Source organism: Microplitis mediator, chromosome 1, assembly GCF_029852145.1.
Source record: "Microplitis mediator isolate UGA2020A chromosome 1, iyMicMedi2.1, whole genome shotgun sequence".
NCBI lineage: Eukaryota > Metazoa > Arthropoda > Insecta > Hymenoptera > Braconidae > Microplitis > Microplitis mediator.
The window spans coordinates 16233082-16253004 of NC_079969.1; the positions used below are offsets into that span (position 1 = coordinate 16233082).

The 19923-nt window shown below is 30.9% G+C and overlaps 1 protein-coding gene across 4 annotated transcripts; it reads left to right on the forward strand.

Moving 5' to 3' along the window:
• Positions 1 to 3394: 3394 nt before the first annotated feature.
• Positions 3395 to 19272, forward strand: LOC130677588 (uncharacterized). 4 transcript variants are annotated; one of them, XR_008991635.1, is made up of 7 exons: positions 3395 to 3899; positions 10352 to 10537; positions 10641 to 10773; positions 10885 to 11053; positions 11436 to 11643; positions 15594 to 15976; positions 18637 to 18760. XR_008991635.1 is itself a non-coding variant. In XM_057484420.1 (7 exons), the coding sequence occupies exons 1-7, from the start codon at positions 3518 to 3520 to the stop codon at positions 19255 to 19257; spliced, it is 1437 nt and encodes a 478-aa protein (XP_057340403.1). In that variant the 5' UTR covers positions 3395 to 3517; the 3' UTR covers positions 19258 to 19272. The 4 variants fall into 4 exon arrangements, 3 of the variants coding, with proteins under 3 accessions (XP_057340403.1, XP_057340411.1, XP_057340423.1); XM_057484420.1 differs by lacking the exon at positions 15594 to 15976 and adding an exon at positions 19058 to 19272 and having other exon boundaries at positions 18637 to 18795; XM_057484428.1 differs by lacking the exon at positions 15594 to 15976 and adding an exon at positions 19058 to 19272 and having other exon boundaries at positions 3395 to 3722; positions 18637 to 18795.
• The last annotated feature ends 651 nt before the right edge of the window (positions 19273 to 19923 follow it).

Below are 19923 nucleotides of genomic sequence, written 5' to 3' on the forward strand. Positions count from 1 at the left end.
AATGTTAAATCGAAAAAATATATGAATTTATTAAGCTTAATTAATCGGAAACGGCTTGTCTGACAAAAATTTTTAATCAGACCTTTTTTGTAGGGAATTTAATTTTACATCAGAATAAGTGGTAATGAATTTTTTTTACTCCAATGTTTTAGCAGTTCTGACGTAAAACATCAAATTATGAATTAAAATTAAAAATAGCGATGATAGACCTCTTTAAATTAATATTAAGGGCTCAAACTTTCATGAAATTTTTTTTTTGTCATTCTGAATAATCTTTTCGATATAGCTATGAAAAAAAAAAATAGTCAATTTTTTTTGGCCCAGTCTAATATATACAATATAACGCGCCGTTCTTCAACGATAGCGTCCGCAATTCTACACCGATCATAATGAAACTCAGTATACTTATTCTTTGGACGATTACCTTGGATAAGTACGAAGATGAGCCAATTCGGCCAATAAGTTTAGAAGTTATGGTTGATTGAAATTTTGTAAAATTTCCGAAAAAAATTTGTTTACTCATTTAACTGGATGTAACTTTCCAACGGAAAGAGATAGCTCATTTTTGTTTGTTCTATGTGAAAGCTCGTTCGATTGCCTACAATTTTGACTATACAGCTCATCGATTTAACCATTTTTTCTAATAGATAAATGGTTTTGAACATTAAGTATTTTGTGGGTGACTACCTTGTTCAAGTTTGAAAATTAGCTCAATTGATTGATTAGTTTGGAAGTAATAGCATTTCAAAATTTTCAAAATTTCCAACATTCATATTTTTACTTATTCTTTCTTCAATATCTTCTGAATGTGATAACTTATCGTTTTTCTATAAAATTCATCTGAAAGCTCTTTAAATAAGCTTTAATTTTCATGCCTATATATATGCCTAGACCAATGAAATTACTTATTTTACCATTCATTTAATGAAATTTTGCTATTGCATTAGTTCTCCTACTTCTCAGTAAATTCATGGAGCTACTTAAATTAATATTATTGCAGTGTGACACTTATAAAATCCAAACATCTTAATTCAGTGGGTATATACAATTTTGTTTTATCGCTAGTGTATAAAAGATATGATATATCAATAACAAGATTAACATTAGTTATGATGATAATATTCTCTATATCAACTCGTCGTTTGGTATTCTAATAGGCTTTTTATTTTAAATATTAGTACTAATTTCTAGTATGACACTTTGATATATCACAATCAAATTTTAATCTTAGATTATTTTATTAGTGGATTTTATTGAAAGCAAATTATTGCCTTTGTCCTTATGGTAGAATTTTCGAGGAATAAAACCATAATCTATCATAATTCTACGAATAGGATCCGAAAAACCATTGGTCCGATAGTTTTAATATATCCATAGGTATCTTTAAATAACGTCAAATCAAAACATATAGTGCATTATCATCAAAAATTCTTCTGGAGCTCATTTAGTTAGCTTCAATTCTTGGCATTATACTAATAATGAGAAATCTACTTCCATTTCGGCTGCCGAATGGCCTTTTTTTAACTTCCCGCTAAGAAAATCGACGATTTTCGAAAAATTGGGAAGTTATTGTTTTCACCCCGATTTTCGAAAGTCGAGTTTTCATCAGATGTCGACGTTTTGAGGTCCTAGGAAGCTATTCTGACTATTTTCAGAATGATGTGTGTGTGTGTGTGTGTGTGTGTGTGTGTGTGTGTGTGTGTGTGTGTGTGTGTGTGTGTGTGTGTGTGTGTGTAAACTCTTTGTAACTTTTTAACTAATGAATCGATTTGGATGGTTGAGGTGGCAATCGAAAGAGCTTGTTGGCCCTCAACTTTCCTGAAAATTTCAGATCATTTGATCAAGCAGACTCGAAAAAATTGGCGAATTACGAAAAAAAAAAATTTATTTTTTAGTTTTTTAGTGATTTCTCAGAAACGACTCGAACGATCGACTTCAAAATCTAATCAGCTCTAGAACTTCATAAGCCGCGTCGAATGCCACCTCAACCATCTCAATCGGTTAATTCGTTCGAGAGATATCGTTGGCGAAAGAAATGATAAAAAACGGTTTTTTTCAATTATCTTTGAAGTGACTCATCCGATCAATTTAAAAATCTAATCAGCTCTAGAACTCAATAAAACACGCCGAATGCCACCTCGAACGTCACAATCGGTTCATTAGTTCAAAAGATATCGGCGCTGAAAAGTTAAAAAAATAACATAAAATGTTATGTTTTCCGGATAAATCAAAATATGATGTACTAAATGTTTTTGAAATCATACCAACTCGTTCTGTTTATAGTCTCTTTCGATTATCATTTAATGTCATCTAACTTGTTTGTTAGTTTAAAACATATCATTAGCAAAAAATTGAGAAAATCCAGTTTTTAATGTTTTTCTCGGATATTTCATATATTATTGCTCTGACCTAAGTCAAAACTCGTTTAAATCTTGATTTTGATCACTGACATTGATTTCTGCCTCGATGCATTTATTTCATTGAACATAATCGAGAATAAAAATTTAAAAACCGCTTCTTCATTAACAATTTTCGATTCTTAATTTATCAAACTCTAGCATAAAACGTAACTTGTTAGAGCTTGAAAAGATCATAAAAAAATAATTCCATGTAATAGTATTTTCGAGCTCGAAAATATATTCACAGTGATGTTTTCAAGCTCCTTGAGCTCGAAAACAGCGGGAAGTTTTGGGGCTGGCCCGCAGGGTTAACCGACGCCCAGATCTTTATTATTTTTTTTGTTTTAGCATCTCGAAAATTTTTAAGAAAATGTAAAAAAAAAATTTATTTCATCATCAACTTTTATTTGAACAGTGAAAAAAATTAAACAATGAGAAATCTACTTCCATTTCGGCTGCCGAATGGCCTTTTGTTTTGACTGGTTTTAGTTATATCAGTTAGCCGTCGACTTGTCTCAATGAATTAGGAAAAAAGTTTTTATGAATAAGTTATCTCTTTTAGAAATAGTTGTAATAATCATATTTCTCTAAATAATTTTACTATATTTCATTTGAATTTTGTTTTAGAAAATTATTTTTAGAGTGCTCCAAAACATTGTATATTTTTTTCTAAAGTATTGCGAAAATTCTCGCATCTTCTGAATAATTACGGAAAATTATACAAATACAGAATTAATAACAAAAAAAAAAAAAAAAAAAACTATAGGCAGTGAATCGAGGCAAAATTTGAATTAGAATTTTCTGAAAAATTCTATTTCTATAGATTTCTAACACAATCATGTTTTTTCTGTACATCATGCATAGAAATTACGAGGATGAATTAGAAATACGTCGACTTGCATCGGTGATAAATTGAACAATGACCAGGAAATATTTTTCGACTTTTATGACTCATTTTGATATTCTTCTATAAAAAAGAAATGAAAATGTCTCACATTCATTAATTGAAAAATTGTCGTTTGATCAAGTCATTGATCTGAGTGACTTACTAACAGATTAAATTTATAATTCTTTTGTTTCTGATTCTCGATAATAGCACATACAAAATAAAATTAACAATGAGCTTTAATCAGTTGCCGACTGAACTGAAAAGAAAAATATTTTCATATCTTGGAGGAAAGGAATATCAGACGCTACGTCACGTAGATAGTAATTGCAAAGCTGTCATTGCTGATATGGCAAAGTGGAGAGGCAGATGTACAATGAACGGGATAAAACCATGGAAAAATCAATTAATTAAACTACAATATCCCTCATTGAAAAGTGATAAGTACAACCATTTAAAGGAAAAAGAGTTTAAATTAATTTTTCTATTGTACAAAAAATGGCATAAAGTGATTAATGCCGGCCATTTTCGTTTTGAAGCTTTTGATGTTACTCCAGAAAATTTTCCTCCTCGAATAAGTTTTGAAAATTCGACATTTTCTTATGACTTATTAGGCGAGATAAAGTTTTATTCTATACCTGCTTCAAAAATCCGATAGATTCTTATAGCTGTATGTATAAGGCCCTAATACTTAACTATAGCACTTCTCATAGAACTAATTCATTCTTATAAAATCTCTATGAGAATCTATTGGATTCTGTAAGATATCCTAAACAGGGATATGTTTCTTTAATTAAATCATAATTTTAAACACTTAACGTTCTGTAATTTAGTCATAAATTTTAGGGGTGTGCGAATCTTGTTCGAATCGAATAGTTAGATTCGAGTCGAGTATCGAATAGTTCGAAATTTTTCCGAATCTTCGGTAAATAATATTATTGCATCTGAAAAATTTAATATTTATGGCTTTATTAAATTGAAAAACTATTATATTATTATATTTGTACCTGAAAATAGTCCATATGATCATAAATTCGATGAACGTGAGATTTAAAAAAGTTCGAATCTTTCGAACTATTCGAATCTTCGAGGCGAATCTCGAATCGAATTGTTATTCGATTCGCCTCGAATAATTCGAAGTTTCGAGAATTCGCACACCCCTAATAAATTTTGTATCACAAAACGAAACATTTTAACAAAAATTAATATATGACTAAGCAAACTATTAATGATTAGAAAATATGTTGATTTTTTTACTTACAGTATTAGTCAAAATATCAAATAATTTTTGGATTTTTTATTTATGCTGAAAGTAAAAATTTCCATATTTTTTAGTCGTTTCTAGATTGCGTATACACGGAAAGAAAATTCTAGCAAAATTTACGATGTTAACATCGTAATCGTGGACTAGACTTTTATTAGCGTCAATTTTAAAATATCTTATTTCAAAATTTACTATGTGGGTTATATTTTTTACTATTTAACATCGTAATTTTAACAAAGACTTTTAGGATTAAAAATTACTTCAAAAATTATAATTTAACATCGTAAAAAAAAAGAAATAAAAATTACAATTCAAAAACTATATTTATTCCTATATTTATCTTTCTATGTACTTTTGAGTAAAATAAATATTACAGTGCTGCCTCTGTTATAATACGATGTAAGCTATAAAAATTACGATGTTGTATCATAATTTTTAAATATTAACTGCGTCCTCCGCAAGAGGCGCTCTCATGACTTTTGAATGTTTATTCAAATCGTTTATATGGACCTTAAAAACTATCTAATGTGTAGGCTCCGGTGGCTTTTTTTGTTTTGTTTGAAAAATTAGTTTTTATTTATCTCAAAACATTACATAATATATCAAAGTATAAAAATTACAAGAAAAGACTTAATCAATATTTAAATGTATTTGGTGGTTAGCTACCGTAGATAGATCTCGCCACCATACCATACTAACATTATTATAAATATATTGGAGTTTTAAATAACAAATCTTGAATAAATTGCTAAAGGTTACAGCAAATCAACACTTTTGGTAATAAGATGTCAAAAATATAGAGCACTGAAAAAAAAACATCTGATTAATTTTATGGGAGGGGAGGAGAGGAAGGACTGGGAGTTAGGGCTGGTGGAGGGGCAGGGATTATATTTACACTATTTACAATGATACATATGCACAGAGTAGTCACTGTGTGACTTGTCTTGGTGTGATATGTGGTTCACTCATTCCATCTCGTTCTTCTTCTGATTTCGTCAAGTTGCCTGGCATCGTTCTGGAGCCACCAATAATCTTTATCAAGTCTATACTTGTCAGTAGTATCGATACTGGGCAGAGCGATAGAATACAATAGACGAGTGCCATCTTCTGGTGACAAGTTGATTTTCCTGTTTTTGCAGTGACGTTTTTTATGATAAATCGTTGGTAAGTTGTTATCATCCTGAATGACACCTGCTGTATTACAGAAGATGAACATCTCAGGCGTAATATATCCAGACTGGCATTTGCTAATGCAGTCGTCATCATCAGTAATGCGTACTTTATCCATTAATGGATTGTTGATATTTTGATAATTCGCGTAGTAATTACGACACAGTTTAATAAAAAGCAGTCAAGTCTGGTAATGTTTGCCTTGTGGTAAAGCACAGCATTGCTGATTCTTTCTCTGTAGTCAGTTTCAGCTTTACGGTAGAGTCTACTACATGCTCTTAATACAGATCTTTCTAGTCGGCGGAATTTCTCCATTACGGATGGACCCATGTTCCAAAGAACAGGTGCCGCATATGTGATCAACGGCCTGACCAGTAACTGGTAGCAAATTATTTTGGCTTTTTCATCCAGATTCCTATTATAGAAAATTCTGGCGTTCATTTTTACTGCATTTCTGGCTTTTTCTAATTGGATTTTATGATGCGTTGTCATGTGTAGTAGGTGGTCCAGGGTGACTCCAAGATATTTAGCTGTCTTACTGGTTGGAATGATGTTCGTATTGCCGGTGTGGTCAGTGACTGTAATTCTTGCTGTTTTAAGTTTATTGTACTGTGAGACTTTGACTTGTTTGACTGGTCTCCTAAAGAAAACCAGCTCACTTTTTAGTGCGTTAATTTTAAGATTCCAGTTCGTGTAATGCTGGTTAATCTTTTTAACTCTGTGCTGAAGCTTGGCTACCCGTAAGTCGACACGCTGGTCAGCGCCGTAGATGACTCTATCGTCTGCGAACGACCCAGATTCCATATCTTCGGTAAGTAGCTCTGCTACTTCATTGGTGTCACTGTCATACAAATTAAACAGTACTGGTGACAGTACTGTTCCTTGCTGCATGCCCTCTTCGATTAAAAATATCTCTTTAGAGATAGTAGTACCGTTCCAAGTGTGGAATTTTTTGCCGATCAGCATGTCAAGCAGAAATAATATTAATCCGATAGGGAAGTTCATGTAGTACAGTTTATATGTGAGGCCATAGATCCAAACCGAATCGAATGCCTTCTCTTGATCCAGGAATACTGCTCTAACAATAAGTTCATTATGTAAGTGCTTGATGATATCAGATATGAATTTGTTGAGTGCGTGTGAGGTGGAGTGTTTACTTTTAAAACTGAACTGGTTATTCGGTATAATGTTATTTTTTGCGATTATAATATCGATCTGTTTTTTGATGAATCTTTCGAACACTTTGCTTATACTCATTGTGAGGCTGATCGGGCGGTAACTTTGGGGTAGTTCTGGATCTTTGTCCTTTTTCAGGATTGGTAATACTTTGGCTGTTTTCCATCTTACTGGGAAATACGCATTATTGATAGAGTTATTAAAGATTATTGTATAATCTTTGATTATATATTCCGGAAGATTTTTAAGCACAATTGTCGGTACTAGGTCCAGGCCAGCTGAGGTTTTGTTCTTTAGCTTTTTCAGTATCGCCATCACTTCGGGGTAACTATAGAGAAATTTAACCTCCATATCCTGTTGGTTTGGATAGTAAGCTGGGTTGCAGTCCGAGAAGGTTGTGAATGTGTCCTGTTTCGATCTCATCTGATTCTTTAGATTAATTAATTGTAAAACTTTTTCATCAACTCTTTTTTTAATGTTTGTACCAAGATTTGTGTATCTTGGCGAGTTAATACTTTCTAGATATTTCCCAATAATGAATAGTTTATCTTCAGGGTCCGAAGCTATGACAGCGTTATTGTTCATTAAGTGTGGGTATTGATGGTGGATCGTCATGCTGAATGGAGTATTGTCTGATTGCACTTTGAGAGTGTTGATGTTGATGGACTTTCTGGGTCTTAGGAATTTGTTGATTTTAGGGAAAAATTCTAGCGGGTTTTTGTAGTTGATGTTTTTGATTATACAGGTTTTTATTGATTCGTTTCAGCAGCAGCTTGATTCTGTTTTTACCTTGTGCACTTATAACCATGTTGTTTAATAACCTGGTGATTAAAAATGATTTATATGCGTGTAGTTTTTTTATAGTATTATTATCATATTTATGGTAGTATCCTATGTCATTTTTCAAATTTTTAGGAACAGTATTATTAATGGGATCTGTAATTAAGTTTTCTAAATGTGTTATAGCTTGATCAATTTCCGTTATGCTCAGATTTCTGTTATGTGGTATATCGGCTCCATTCGGGTATGATTGGTGGATGAATTTATTGAATTTTCTCCAATTTGTTTTTTTAAAGTTGAAGTAGGATGTAGTATTATTATGCATGTCCGTCAGCCTAGCATCGATATCAGCACCGCTAATCGTGAATGTTATCGCATCATGATCGCTGTCATATGGTAAAGTTTTTAGTTTACCATTTTTGAGATCTACTACATTGAGTCTCATATCAATGATACAGTGATCTAGATACGACCCCGCCTTTGGATAGATAGGTTTGTTAGGCGACAACAAGACTGCTTTATAATCAACGCTTTTGCTGTTTATCCATTACTCTAGATGTCTTCCTCTGTCATTAGTGATTGAGTCATTCCAGGTTGTATTTCTAGCATTGTAATCGCCTGCAATTACATAGAACACTTTACTATTTTTTAGATTAAAGTCTTCAGCCAGTTTGTCGAGTTCCTTGATGAACGTTTTGTTTGCACTTTGAGTGGCGTATAGGCTGATAATAATTAAGGTGTTTTGCGAGTTAGTTTTGATTTTTATGGCTGTGAATTCAATGACTTTATTACTCTGTGAATTCGGAAATTGGATCGAGGTGTATGCAAATTTTTTGTTGACAGCGATTGCCGTCCCACCGCCCCGAGTTGAGTTTGGCCTATCCGTTCTGATCAGATGATGATTTGTTAGCTGCAGCTTGTGTTTGGGATTGAGTTTAGTTTCAGACATGAGGCATATGTCTGGGTTATTTTGATCAATGTATTTTTGGAGATCATATCTGCGTTTAAGCGTGCCAATTGAGTTGACGTTAATTGCTGTGATTTTAATTCTACTGTTGTCGTGTGGATCCATAACTATTTAATATTGAGGTGTCCCATAATATGGTCAATTCTGATTGAATTATTTAGTATTTTAATATTCAGGTCTTGTATTTCTTTAATTATTTCGTTTTTGAAATTCGATAGTAGTTCCTCCAGGTTGGAGGTGATAGGGTTATTGCTATTGTTATTAGAATTATTGAGGGTTGCAAAATTACTTCTGTCGGTGTGGTTGGAGGGTTGTCCTGGTCCAGTATGGCCCGGTTGAGTGTTATGTGTTTGAGTTGGGTTAGCTACAAGAGCGTATGACTGTCCTGGCACTACGTAATTATTTATGGCATTGATGGTATTTCTTTTATTGCTGGCCTTTTGATGTTTCATATGTTTGACTATCTTAGTGGTCATTTTCATCATTGGACAGCCTCTATAGGCTGCTGAATGTCCAAGTTCACCGCAATTAGCGCAGCTGAATTTAGTTACATCATTTGCCACGTTGAGTGGGCAATCTTTGGTTTCATGTTCTTGAGAACATTTACTGCATTTGGGTTTAAAATTACAATTTGTAATGCATGTCCAATTTTAAGACACTTCTTGCATTAGAAAATGGTAGGTTTTTTGAGTCGCTCCCATCTAATGAATTGATTAAGAAGCTTTCTTGTCCTTGTCAGTGGCGCTGCCAGACTGTCATGAGCAAGCGTGACTGTAAAATGATATTTCGTCGGTGTTTCTTTGTTGAATATTAATTTTGAGACTTTAATTATTTTTACCTGGTTGAGGTTAAGGCTGTTGAGTGCTGCAGCCACGTCATTTTCGTCAAATCCTCCGCTTATTCCTTTCAACACAAGTGGCTTGATTTTTAAATGCCTTGGCGTGTGTGTGAAATACTCAATCGCCTTGGCTTTCATACAGGTAATAGCTAATAGTTGTAACGTCAATTTCACTACCACTGGTGCTAGGGCTCTGGGTGTCCAGCTTCCTTTTACGATCCATGGTGGATAATAGGCGGGCTGGCAGCCCTTGATATGCTTTGCCCGGCTTAATTACTAGGTTTATTCATAATTTTCGGTGTTATAGAAAAAATATAATCCACTGGATCACTCAGGACACTAATTCACAGCCTAAAATTAAACTGTGAATAGTGCTGAGGACGGTTATAATAATCGTACTTGAATAATAATAAAGAAAAAAATGTGATAGTCACAGTGGCTACACAATCGATGCTTCTCATACCGCGAACGGACAGAGACTGGCTCTTCGGTGGCCGAGTGGTCCAAGGCGTCGGACACTTCGCACTCGAAAGGTCTTGGGTTCGAATCCAACGTCCGAACGATTATTATTTTATTCTTTTATTTAAAATTTCTCTTCAAATTTTACGATATTCACATCGTAATTTATATTAAAGAGCTTAAAACTTCGTATTATTTGTCTAAAGTATTATTTCTTAAGTGAAATTTCCAACGCTACATCGTAAAAATTATGATTTTGAAAGTCTAGTCCACCACTACAATAATCAATAGGACAAATTACGATATTATTATCGTAAATTTAATTAGAATTTTTTTTCCGTGTATGACAATTCTTGCTAAGTGTTATTTGCTGTATATCTTCATTAAAAGATTTTCAAATAAATTATTTCAGCTGGTCATTTTGCTGTGGGAACAAGGAATATAGGAGGAATTTGTTTCTTTGATATCAATGAACGGATAGACAAGACGCATGAGTTTCATTTCAATTATTACGTTGATGGTATTCAATTTAATTCTCGTGAAATTGAAAGATTCAATAGATTCTATTTTTCAATTGAGATGAAACTTTGGATAACTGGTGAATTTATAAAATTTATTTACTACTTAATTGCTCATAAATATATAGTTTTGTTTTGTTTTTTTAAAAATCAATCGGAATTTAATTTAATCAAATTTTTTAGGTAATGGAACAGTAATCAATGTTGTATATTTTCGCAATCGAATTTTCTTTTGGGACGTTAACAGAAAAATTAAAATTCAAACTCCACTTATTTTTCGTACTGCAGAATTTCGGAAACTATTATTATCCTTACGGTGATAAATATGCAAGTTTATAGTTATTAATTTATTAAACAATATACTTATGAGATATATTGTATTATGTATTAAATTTTTAATTTTTATTATTTTATTTTTTACAATAAGACGGGGAACTGATGAATATTTTTACCTTATAAATACTGTGGGTGAAACAATGAACGTCATCAGATTAGATTACGTTGAAAATGAAATAACTACAACAGAAATATTAAAAATTTATTATACTGAAGATGATTCCTATGAACTTATTGATTTTTATGCAGAAGGGAGAAAAGTAAGTATAGTCATCACAATTATGATGTAAATATTTTCCCTTGAAATCGGCTTTCAGGATGTGTTCATTACGTTTTGTGTCTATTAGTCAAGAAATTTCCCTAAGATTCAATAATTTGAAAAAGAAATTCTAGAAAATTTTAGAAAATGAACACTTCCGTTCTGTTGATTCAGTAACATTGAAATGATAATACATTTCAATCCATATATTTGTTAATATCATAGAAAAATAACTGAGTATGATTTTATAATTATTAGAATGGTTGTAAAAAATTTTCTTAGATTATTTCAATTTTTCTTTACCAGTATATTATTTTAATTAAAAAATAAATTATAACACTGTTCTGTAAATTTAATAACTATTATTTTTTTTTGTTTTGCAGATAATGATAATTCATCAATCGCGCAAGCTAAAAAACTTTTTGCTAACAACAATAGTTAAGCTTCCACAGTCAAAACCTTTACCAGTAACTTTTAGTGCTTATAATGATAAGTATACTGCAATTGCGGAAGTGAGGAAGGAAATTCTGGAGTATTATAAACTTATCATTCCGTGTATAAATGTCGTAATAGCATATGCCATCGAAAATGGTATGTATATAACTTCTATAATTCATATATTATATATATAGGGTATACAATCAGATATGAAAAATGACCGGGTCTGACCAGACCTGGCCAGGCATGTTCAGGTCTGATCACCCTGATTAAAAAAAGCGATTTAAAACGATTTGCAATGTTAAATGCCCATACGAAGAGGGATTCAAAAGTATTCAAGGTATTCAAAAGCGCCCTCGCGGTCTTGAAACCACAATAAATCTACCGTGGATCCACTGTGGATCCACCGTGGTTTCACCGTGAATCCATCGTGGATCCACCGTGGTTTTGTGACATTTATCCACCGTGGTTCCACGGTGAAACCACCGTGGATCCAAGGTGAAACCACTATAAATCCACTATAAATCCACCGTGGATTCATAGTGGTTTTATGGTTTTTTTTGTCGTGTTTGCAGTACGTTTTCAACGTACTTTTATGGTATAGTTATACCGTTTAATACATAAGCACTAACTAAAAATAGATTTTACCAACTATCAAATAAAAAAAATGAAAAATTCGAGAGTGAAACTACAATTGAATTACGATGTAAAGCTATAAGTCTTAAAAAATTAAATTTACTATAAACTAGATTCATCTTTGCTGGGTTGATAGTAAGTGACCGAAGACCGATTTTCACATGCCTTAGCGCGAAAGCGCGTATGTATATTTTGGTCTCACCTCAAAATTTATTTTTTGTACTTTGACAAAAATAGTTCAAGAAAACATTAATGTCATAGTGTAATACAAGATACCCCTGTATTACTATCAAAAATGGATTATCATCTCTCTGCTAACATTCAGCGAGTAACGCATTCCATGATTGCTTCAAGATCAGAATTTATAACTTCTGAAATAAGTATCTTACCAGGGACACTACAAAAGGTGGGCGCGATCTAGTGGTGAGCACTGAACTACTTCCGCTGCTGCTGCCTAGCATCATAACTTTTTAAATCAATAATCATTAGGATTAAATATATATTCATTAATCTCGAACAAATATATATATATTAGGGTGGCGCAAAAAAACCGACTATTTTTTTTTTTTCCATCTCGCATGAAAATTTGTTGGTTTACGATGTTTTAAGAAGCCTCTCCACAAATCAGCTCAATTAAAAATTTTTAAGAGGTCGCTCACGAATTTTGAAAATATCAAAAATGATCGAAATTCGGATTTTTATTTAAAAAATTTTTTTTTTCTCGTGGCAGCAATAGTTTAGATTTGTAAAATCATGACTATGCTGAAAATTTCAGCCCAAAATTTAAATATTTAAACGGCGCTCAAGAATTTCGAATATTAGCTGATAATATGTAACTAATAGTTTGAATTAGTTTTTATAACTCAATTATTGTCATTCTACTTAAATATAACTTTGGCATAACCAAAAATATACAGGACAGTCTTAAACAATAAAATTTGGTAAGTTTTGAATAAGCGGAAAAACCTACAAATTGGATTAAAAAATAAAAAAGTATGTAAATAACTTATTATTTTTATTTCTCGGGTTATATTTTCATTCATTGTCATGCAAATTGATGGTGAAAAAATCGAGAAGCTTTATTATTAATATTTAAGGGTCGCTCAAAAACGTCCAAGAGACTGCGCTCGGAAACATTCAAAATTCTTGAGCGCCGTTTAAATATTTAAATTTCGGGCTGAAATTTTCAGCATAGTCATGATTTCATAGATATAAACTATTGCTGCCACGAGAAAAAAAAAAATTTTTAAATAAAAATCCGAATTTTGATCATTTTTGATATTTTCAAAATTCGTGAGCGACCTCTTAAAAATTTTTTATCGAGCTGATTTGTGGAGAGGCTTCTTAAAACATCGTATACCAACAAATTTTCATGCGAGATGGAAAAAAAAAAATAGTCGGTTTTTTTGCGCCACCCTAATATATATATATATATATATATATATATATATATATATATATATATATATATATATATATATATATATATATATATATATATATATATATATATATATATATATATTTATTCTAAATAGATATATTTTTTTGTGTCTAAGTAATATTTATTAGAGTTGATATAATAATATATTGCTTTAATATTTGGGGTTGTTGGCACTGTAAAATAATTTATTTGTCTATTAAATAAATATTTTCTTAACTTAACCAAATGATTTTATTATCTTAGAGAGAGAATTATTAATGTCAACCAAATAGAGTCTATTAAATCATTTATTAAAAATTGAGAAAATAGATCATGTTAACGTAATAAAATTTAGTTGCCCCAAATCAATTTTAGTTTAATAGAATTTAACAAAACCAATTTAATTGCCGCAGAGGAATTTTTTTCGTGTATTAAAACTTCCTGTAGAAAATTTGTGCAGCTGTGAAAAGTGTTATTTGGAGTTTTTTATATTTATTAAAATGTAAAAAAAATATTCATGTTATTTTTTTTTAACTGTTGATTATTTATGATTTTTAAATTTAAAAAAATTATATTTTTTTTAAATACTATAGAAAAAATTTTTTTTATATTTTTTCTATAATTTATAAAGTTCTCATGTTTCGAACTTGCAGTTTTCTTCCGTGTTTCTCATTCTAATAATTATTATAACTTATAAACTATCGAAGATACGACCATGACCCTTCAAGTCTTTATTGTTTATCATGAAACAATAAATAAAGCTATCATTTTAAACTCTTGATCATTTATTTATTTAGTTTTAAGTGAATGTTTATAAAAAGATTTTCAGAAAAATTTTTTTAATGTTTCAGCTCAATTATTTATTGACTTTTATATGATTATTTTTTCAACAACATACAAATAAATTTAATGTCAATATAACTTTTAGTTATTAAGATACTAACTCTTCAAACACAAGAATATCTCTTTTTTCCGAATGATTTCTCTCATTGTTCAGAGAAAAATTGAGCTGAAGCATTGAAACAAATCTGAAATTGTTTATTGCTTAATGGAGAACAAAATTGACTTTGAGTACTTTAATCTTATCTTTCATAGTTTCAACGAAGTTCCAATTTAGAAGCAAAAAAAAAATTTTCTCAAAATTTTTTTATAAACATTTACTTAAAACGAAATTAATAATTGATCAAGAGTTTAAAATTATAGCTTAATTTATTTTTTGTTTTATGATAAACAATAAAGACTCGAACGGTCATGGTCGTATCTTCGAAAGTTTATAAGTTATAATAATTATTAGAATGAGAAACACGGAAGAAAACTGCAAGTTCGAAGCATGAGAATTTTATAAATTATAAAAAAAATATAAAAAATTTTTTTTTCTAAAAAAACGTCACATGACCGTTTTTGTATATTTTTATAGTATTTAAAAAAAAATATAGGGCGAAATTCCATTTGTTTATAACAAATTGTTTATTTAAAAAACAAATAAAAAATTGAAATAAAAAAATTACTCTTTACATTTATAAAGGGCAATGAAAATTATGATTTAAAAAAAAAAACGGTTCCTTAATATTCATATTGACTTGCAAAAAAAAATTGTTAACTAACAAATGCGATTTTAAGGAACAAAAAAATTTTTTTAAGAAATGATTTTTATCTTAAAAATCATTATTTTGATTATTAATTATATTTCCGGAAAAAAATTTTCTACTATCTTATAAATAACGCATTTGTTTTTAAAAATTTTTTAACCAATTATGGTAAAAAAACTGTGGATCCACTGTGGATCAACTGTGGTGAAATGTCACGAAACCACGGTGGTTCCACGGTGGTTGCAGGACCGCAAGGGGCATTAAAAAGTATTTGAAATTTTTTATTTCGAAGCGTTTTAAATCGCTTTTTTTAATCAGGGCAGGTATGTTCATGTCTGTTCATACCCATCCGAGTAAAAAAATTATAAATAAAAAATGGCCCTATATAATTATATATAATTATGTATAACTATATATAATTATATATAAGTATTTCTATATAAGTTTTTTTGAAGCCAAGGCTACGAAGAGGTGATATAAGACAGGATTATTTAAAATTGCTTCCAAGCCGTCTAATTAAATATGAAAAATCATTTATAATATCCGCTATACGGGTTTGGAATTTACGGCCACCTACTTGTACTAATTTACTATCTTTTTGCGAGTTTAGAGATGCTTGCTACAAACACTTTATCAGTATACAAAATAATACAAAATAATAATAATAATTAATAACAGTGATATTGAAATTGTTCTAATTTTAGATTAGAATTGATTATTTATAAATGTAAATTGCTTAATAATCGCAATGATGTATGAAACTCGAATGTTATACTATACAAAAATTGTAATTGAAGGTATAAAGGATGGCCGCAAGGAGCTTAGACTACATGGCCAAGTAAACAAAATTTCTATCTATCTACCTATCTATATAAAAAAAAAAAAATCGGGCGTGCGCAGGATTTGAACCATAGACCTCGCAGTTGAAAGTTTAACCCGCTACCCGTAGACCTAAGAGATTGACTTGAAAACTTTATAAGCCACGTCGAATGCCACCTCAACCATCAAAATCAGTTCATTTGTTCAAGAGAAACCGTTAACGAAAGAATAAAAAAAAATTGTGTTTTTTTAGTTTTTTTGAAATTTCTCAAAAACGACTCAATAATTCAAATTCAAAATTTGATCAGCTTTAGATTTAGAAAAAACGCGTCGATTGCTACCTCAACCGTCTCAATTGGTAAATTCGTTTACGAGATATCGCCAGAGAAAAAATGGTAAAAAACGTTTTTTTTTTCGAAAAGAACGGCATACAAAAGTATTTTCGAGCTCGAAGAACTCGAAAATGTATTCACGAGGATTTTTCGAGCTTCAGGAGCGCGAAAAATGTAAGAAGTTTTGGGGCTGGCCCGCAGGGTCAACCGATAGACCGATTGTTTTTTAAACAGGCATAACTTTTTAAAGAATCTGGGCGTCGGTTGACCCTGCGGGCCAGCCCCAAAACTTCCCGCTGTTTTCAAGGAGCTTGAAAACATCACTGTGAACATATTTTCGAGCTCTTCGAGCTCGAAAATACTATTACATGGAATCATTTTTTTATGAGCTTTTCAAGCTCTAACAAGTTACGTTTTATGCTAGAGTTTGAAAAGTGAAGAATCAAAAATCATTAATGAAGAAGCGGCTTTTAAATTTTTATTATCGATTATGTTCTCTAAAATAAATGTGTTGAGGCAGAAATCAATGTCAGTGATCAAAATCAATATTTGAATGAGTTTTGACTTAGGTCAGAGCAATAATATATGGAATATCCGAGAAAAACATTAAAGACTGGGTTTTTCAATTTTTTGCTGACAATATGTTTAAAACTAAGGAACAAGTTATATGACATTATCTGATGATCGGAAGAGACTATAAAGAGAAAGAGTTGGTATGATTTTAGACACATTTTAGCACATTATATTTTGATTTATCTGGAAAAAATAACATAAATGTTATTTTTCTAACTTTTCAGCGCCGATATCTTTTGAACTAATCAACCGATTTTGACGTTTGAGGTGGAAATCGGCGTGTTCTCTTGAATTCTAGAGCTGATTAAATTTTGAAATTGATCGAATGAGTCACTTCAAAGATAATCGAAAAAAAACCGTTTTTTATCATTTCTTTCGCCAACGATATCTCTCGAACAAATTAACCGATTGAGATGGTTGAGGTAGAATTCGACGCGGCTTATAAAGTTCTAGAGCTGATTAGATTTTGAAGTCGATCGTTCAAGTCATTTCTGAGAAATCACTAAAAAACTAAAAAAATAAATTGTTTTTTTTTCGTCATTCGCCAATATTTTCGAGTCTGCTCGATCAAATGATCTGAAATTTCCAGGAAAGTTGAGGGCCAACAAGCTTTTTCGATTGCCACCTGAACCATCCAAATCGATTCGTTAGTTAACAAGTTATAGACCGGTCACACACACACACACACACACACACACACACACACACACACACACACACATCATTCTGAAAATAGTCAGAATAGCTTCCTAGGACCTCAAAACGTCGACATCTGATGAAAACTCGACATAGTTAAAAAAGTTTTTCTGAACTATAAAAAAATAGTTAAATCAGACTTCTACTATCGACTACAGTTTCGTTAACTGATATGATCTTACTAAATAGTAACAGAAAAGTATAGTAATGGTGACTATCCAGTTATAAATCGTACTATTTCTCATTCAGCATGTCCAGAAGAAAATTGTTATGACAATCATACTTCTATAGTCAGCAAACCCAATTCGATAAAATCATCATCACGATATAACTATAGTGTAACACTTTGGGTGAATGTTAATTCGTTTAATTTATTAGTTAATTGATTAAGAATTAAATATTGCCCAGGTGGACATCATTGGAAAGTCGATAGACCTCCTGTGATGGCACTGTTTGAATCTTTAAAGTCAGTCGGTCACCGGACAGAGGTCCCGAGACTGCTCTGCATCCGCAGATCCAGTAAAAAAAATTACAAAATTATAAATCGTCCAACGTCGTATCTCAGGTTACCTTAGCGAACGGCGTCGAGGGCCGGGTCTCATGCTTCGTCATGAGTTTAGACTACGGACCACGACGGTGTTCGCGGAAATCGTTTATCTGCTTTAGTTACTCTGCTGAAGAATTTTTCTTCATCTAAGTGACCAAAGTTTTATTATATATTACCGAAAAAAAATTAATTATAATTTTCTTAAATTAGAAACTGGACGGGAGCGTCACAATAGTAACCACTATTATGAATTCATGGTTTTAGCTGCTCTATTGCCTAGCGCTTTTAATTATTTCAACAATAATAAATTCAAGACATTTATTTTTTTTTTTTTTATTATTTACAATCCTAGTGAGGTAAAGGGATAATTATTTTCATACAGCCCATCATCATATTAATATCATATCTACATGCTCGCTATTCTCTCTCAGAATTGGATTTTTGCCACTACCCTTCGGAGGATTCGATCCTAACGCGCGAGAGACCGACTCTTATAAATATATACTTTGTAATTATATTTACATTTTACAGCAAGAAAATTCATCGTTCAAGTATCAAGTTTCGACAAACGTAATAAACATATTACAACACTAAAACACTACGAAATACCAGAAAGAATTATGCCGGGCGGTTCTGAAATTACTTGCATGTCATTATATTTTAATCATCTTTTCGTTGCTACAACAGAAGGTAATTATTTATTAATACATAGGCGGAAAAATATTATAATAACATAATTTGATTATTAATTTTTACTAGCCTATACTTAATTTAAAGTATGAGAAATAGTAGACCCACAATAGTTTTATATATACAATAATACTTTCCAAGTCAGTTGTTTGCTTTTTTTTTTTAGTTTTATCTTCTTTATTTTTTACTTATATTGTCATGTTATTATTTTATATAATAGTTACATTATTTGTAAAGTTATTTATATTTGTTTTATTTTCAGGTAAACTAATAATTTTTAAATTAAAAAATCTACAGCATTTGAAATATTTAAAGTTCGATAAGAGTTTAAAAAGAAAAATAATAGACACCAAAGTATCGAATAATAAGTTCAAAATAACTAAATATAATGATCAAATTATTATTTTATTAGAAAGTTTTACGCCTGAAGTAAAGTTTATGATCTGTGATCTAAATTTGTAAATTTCTTCAAGTACAAACAATATTAACTATGATCATTCTTAAAAATGACTAGTTAACATAATAAGTAAAAAAAAGTAAATTAGTATTATTATTTATAACTTATTACAATTATGTAAAAATAATTATAATGCTTAAATAAAAAATTCTTGTTAAAGTATTGTAGTTTTAATTATCAACCGAAAAACCGATTTCTTCTGTAAAATCGTGCGCTAAGTATGCATCTATCGAATCAGTCTTAAGTATACCCTAGTAGCAATTTTGTCAAAGCCTTGTACCAGCCTGGATCAAGATACTTTAAAAAGGGTTTCGATCGAGAATTGTACAAGAATTGGTCCAGATTCTTGACCAAGATTATTGGTCAAGACTTGAGCCAGACTGTAGTCAGAATTTGTCAAGAATTTGACCAGAAATCTGGAGCTGTCTATTGCTAAACTTTGGGACTATCCTATATAGAGGTTCTCATTCTACATTAGTTTCATTTATAATAATACTGTAGTCGAGAAATGAGTTCTCTGTAGAAAATGAATCTAGTTTTTTTAAAAATGCGAGCGACAGCTTATCGAATTCGTCGTTAAATTTGACAAGACATTTTTTTTCACAAATAAAAATAGCAATTTTTATAAGTCAAAATCAAATAAAAAAAACGAGAGACTCTGATTATTAGCA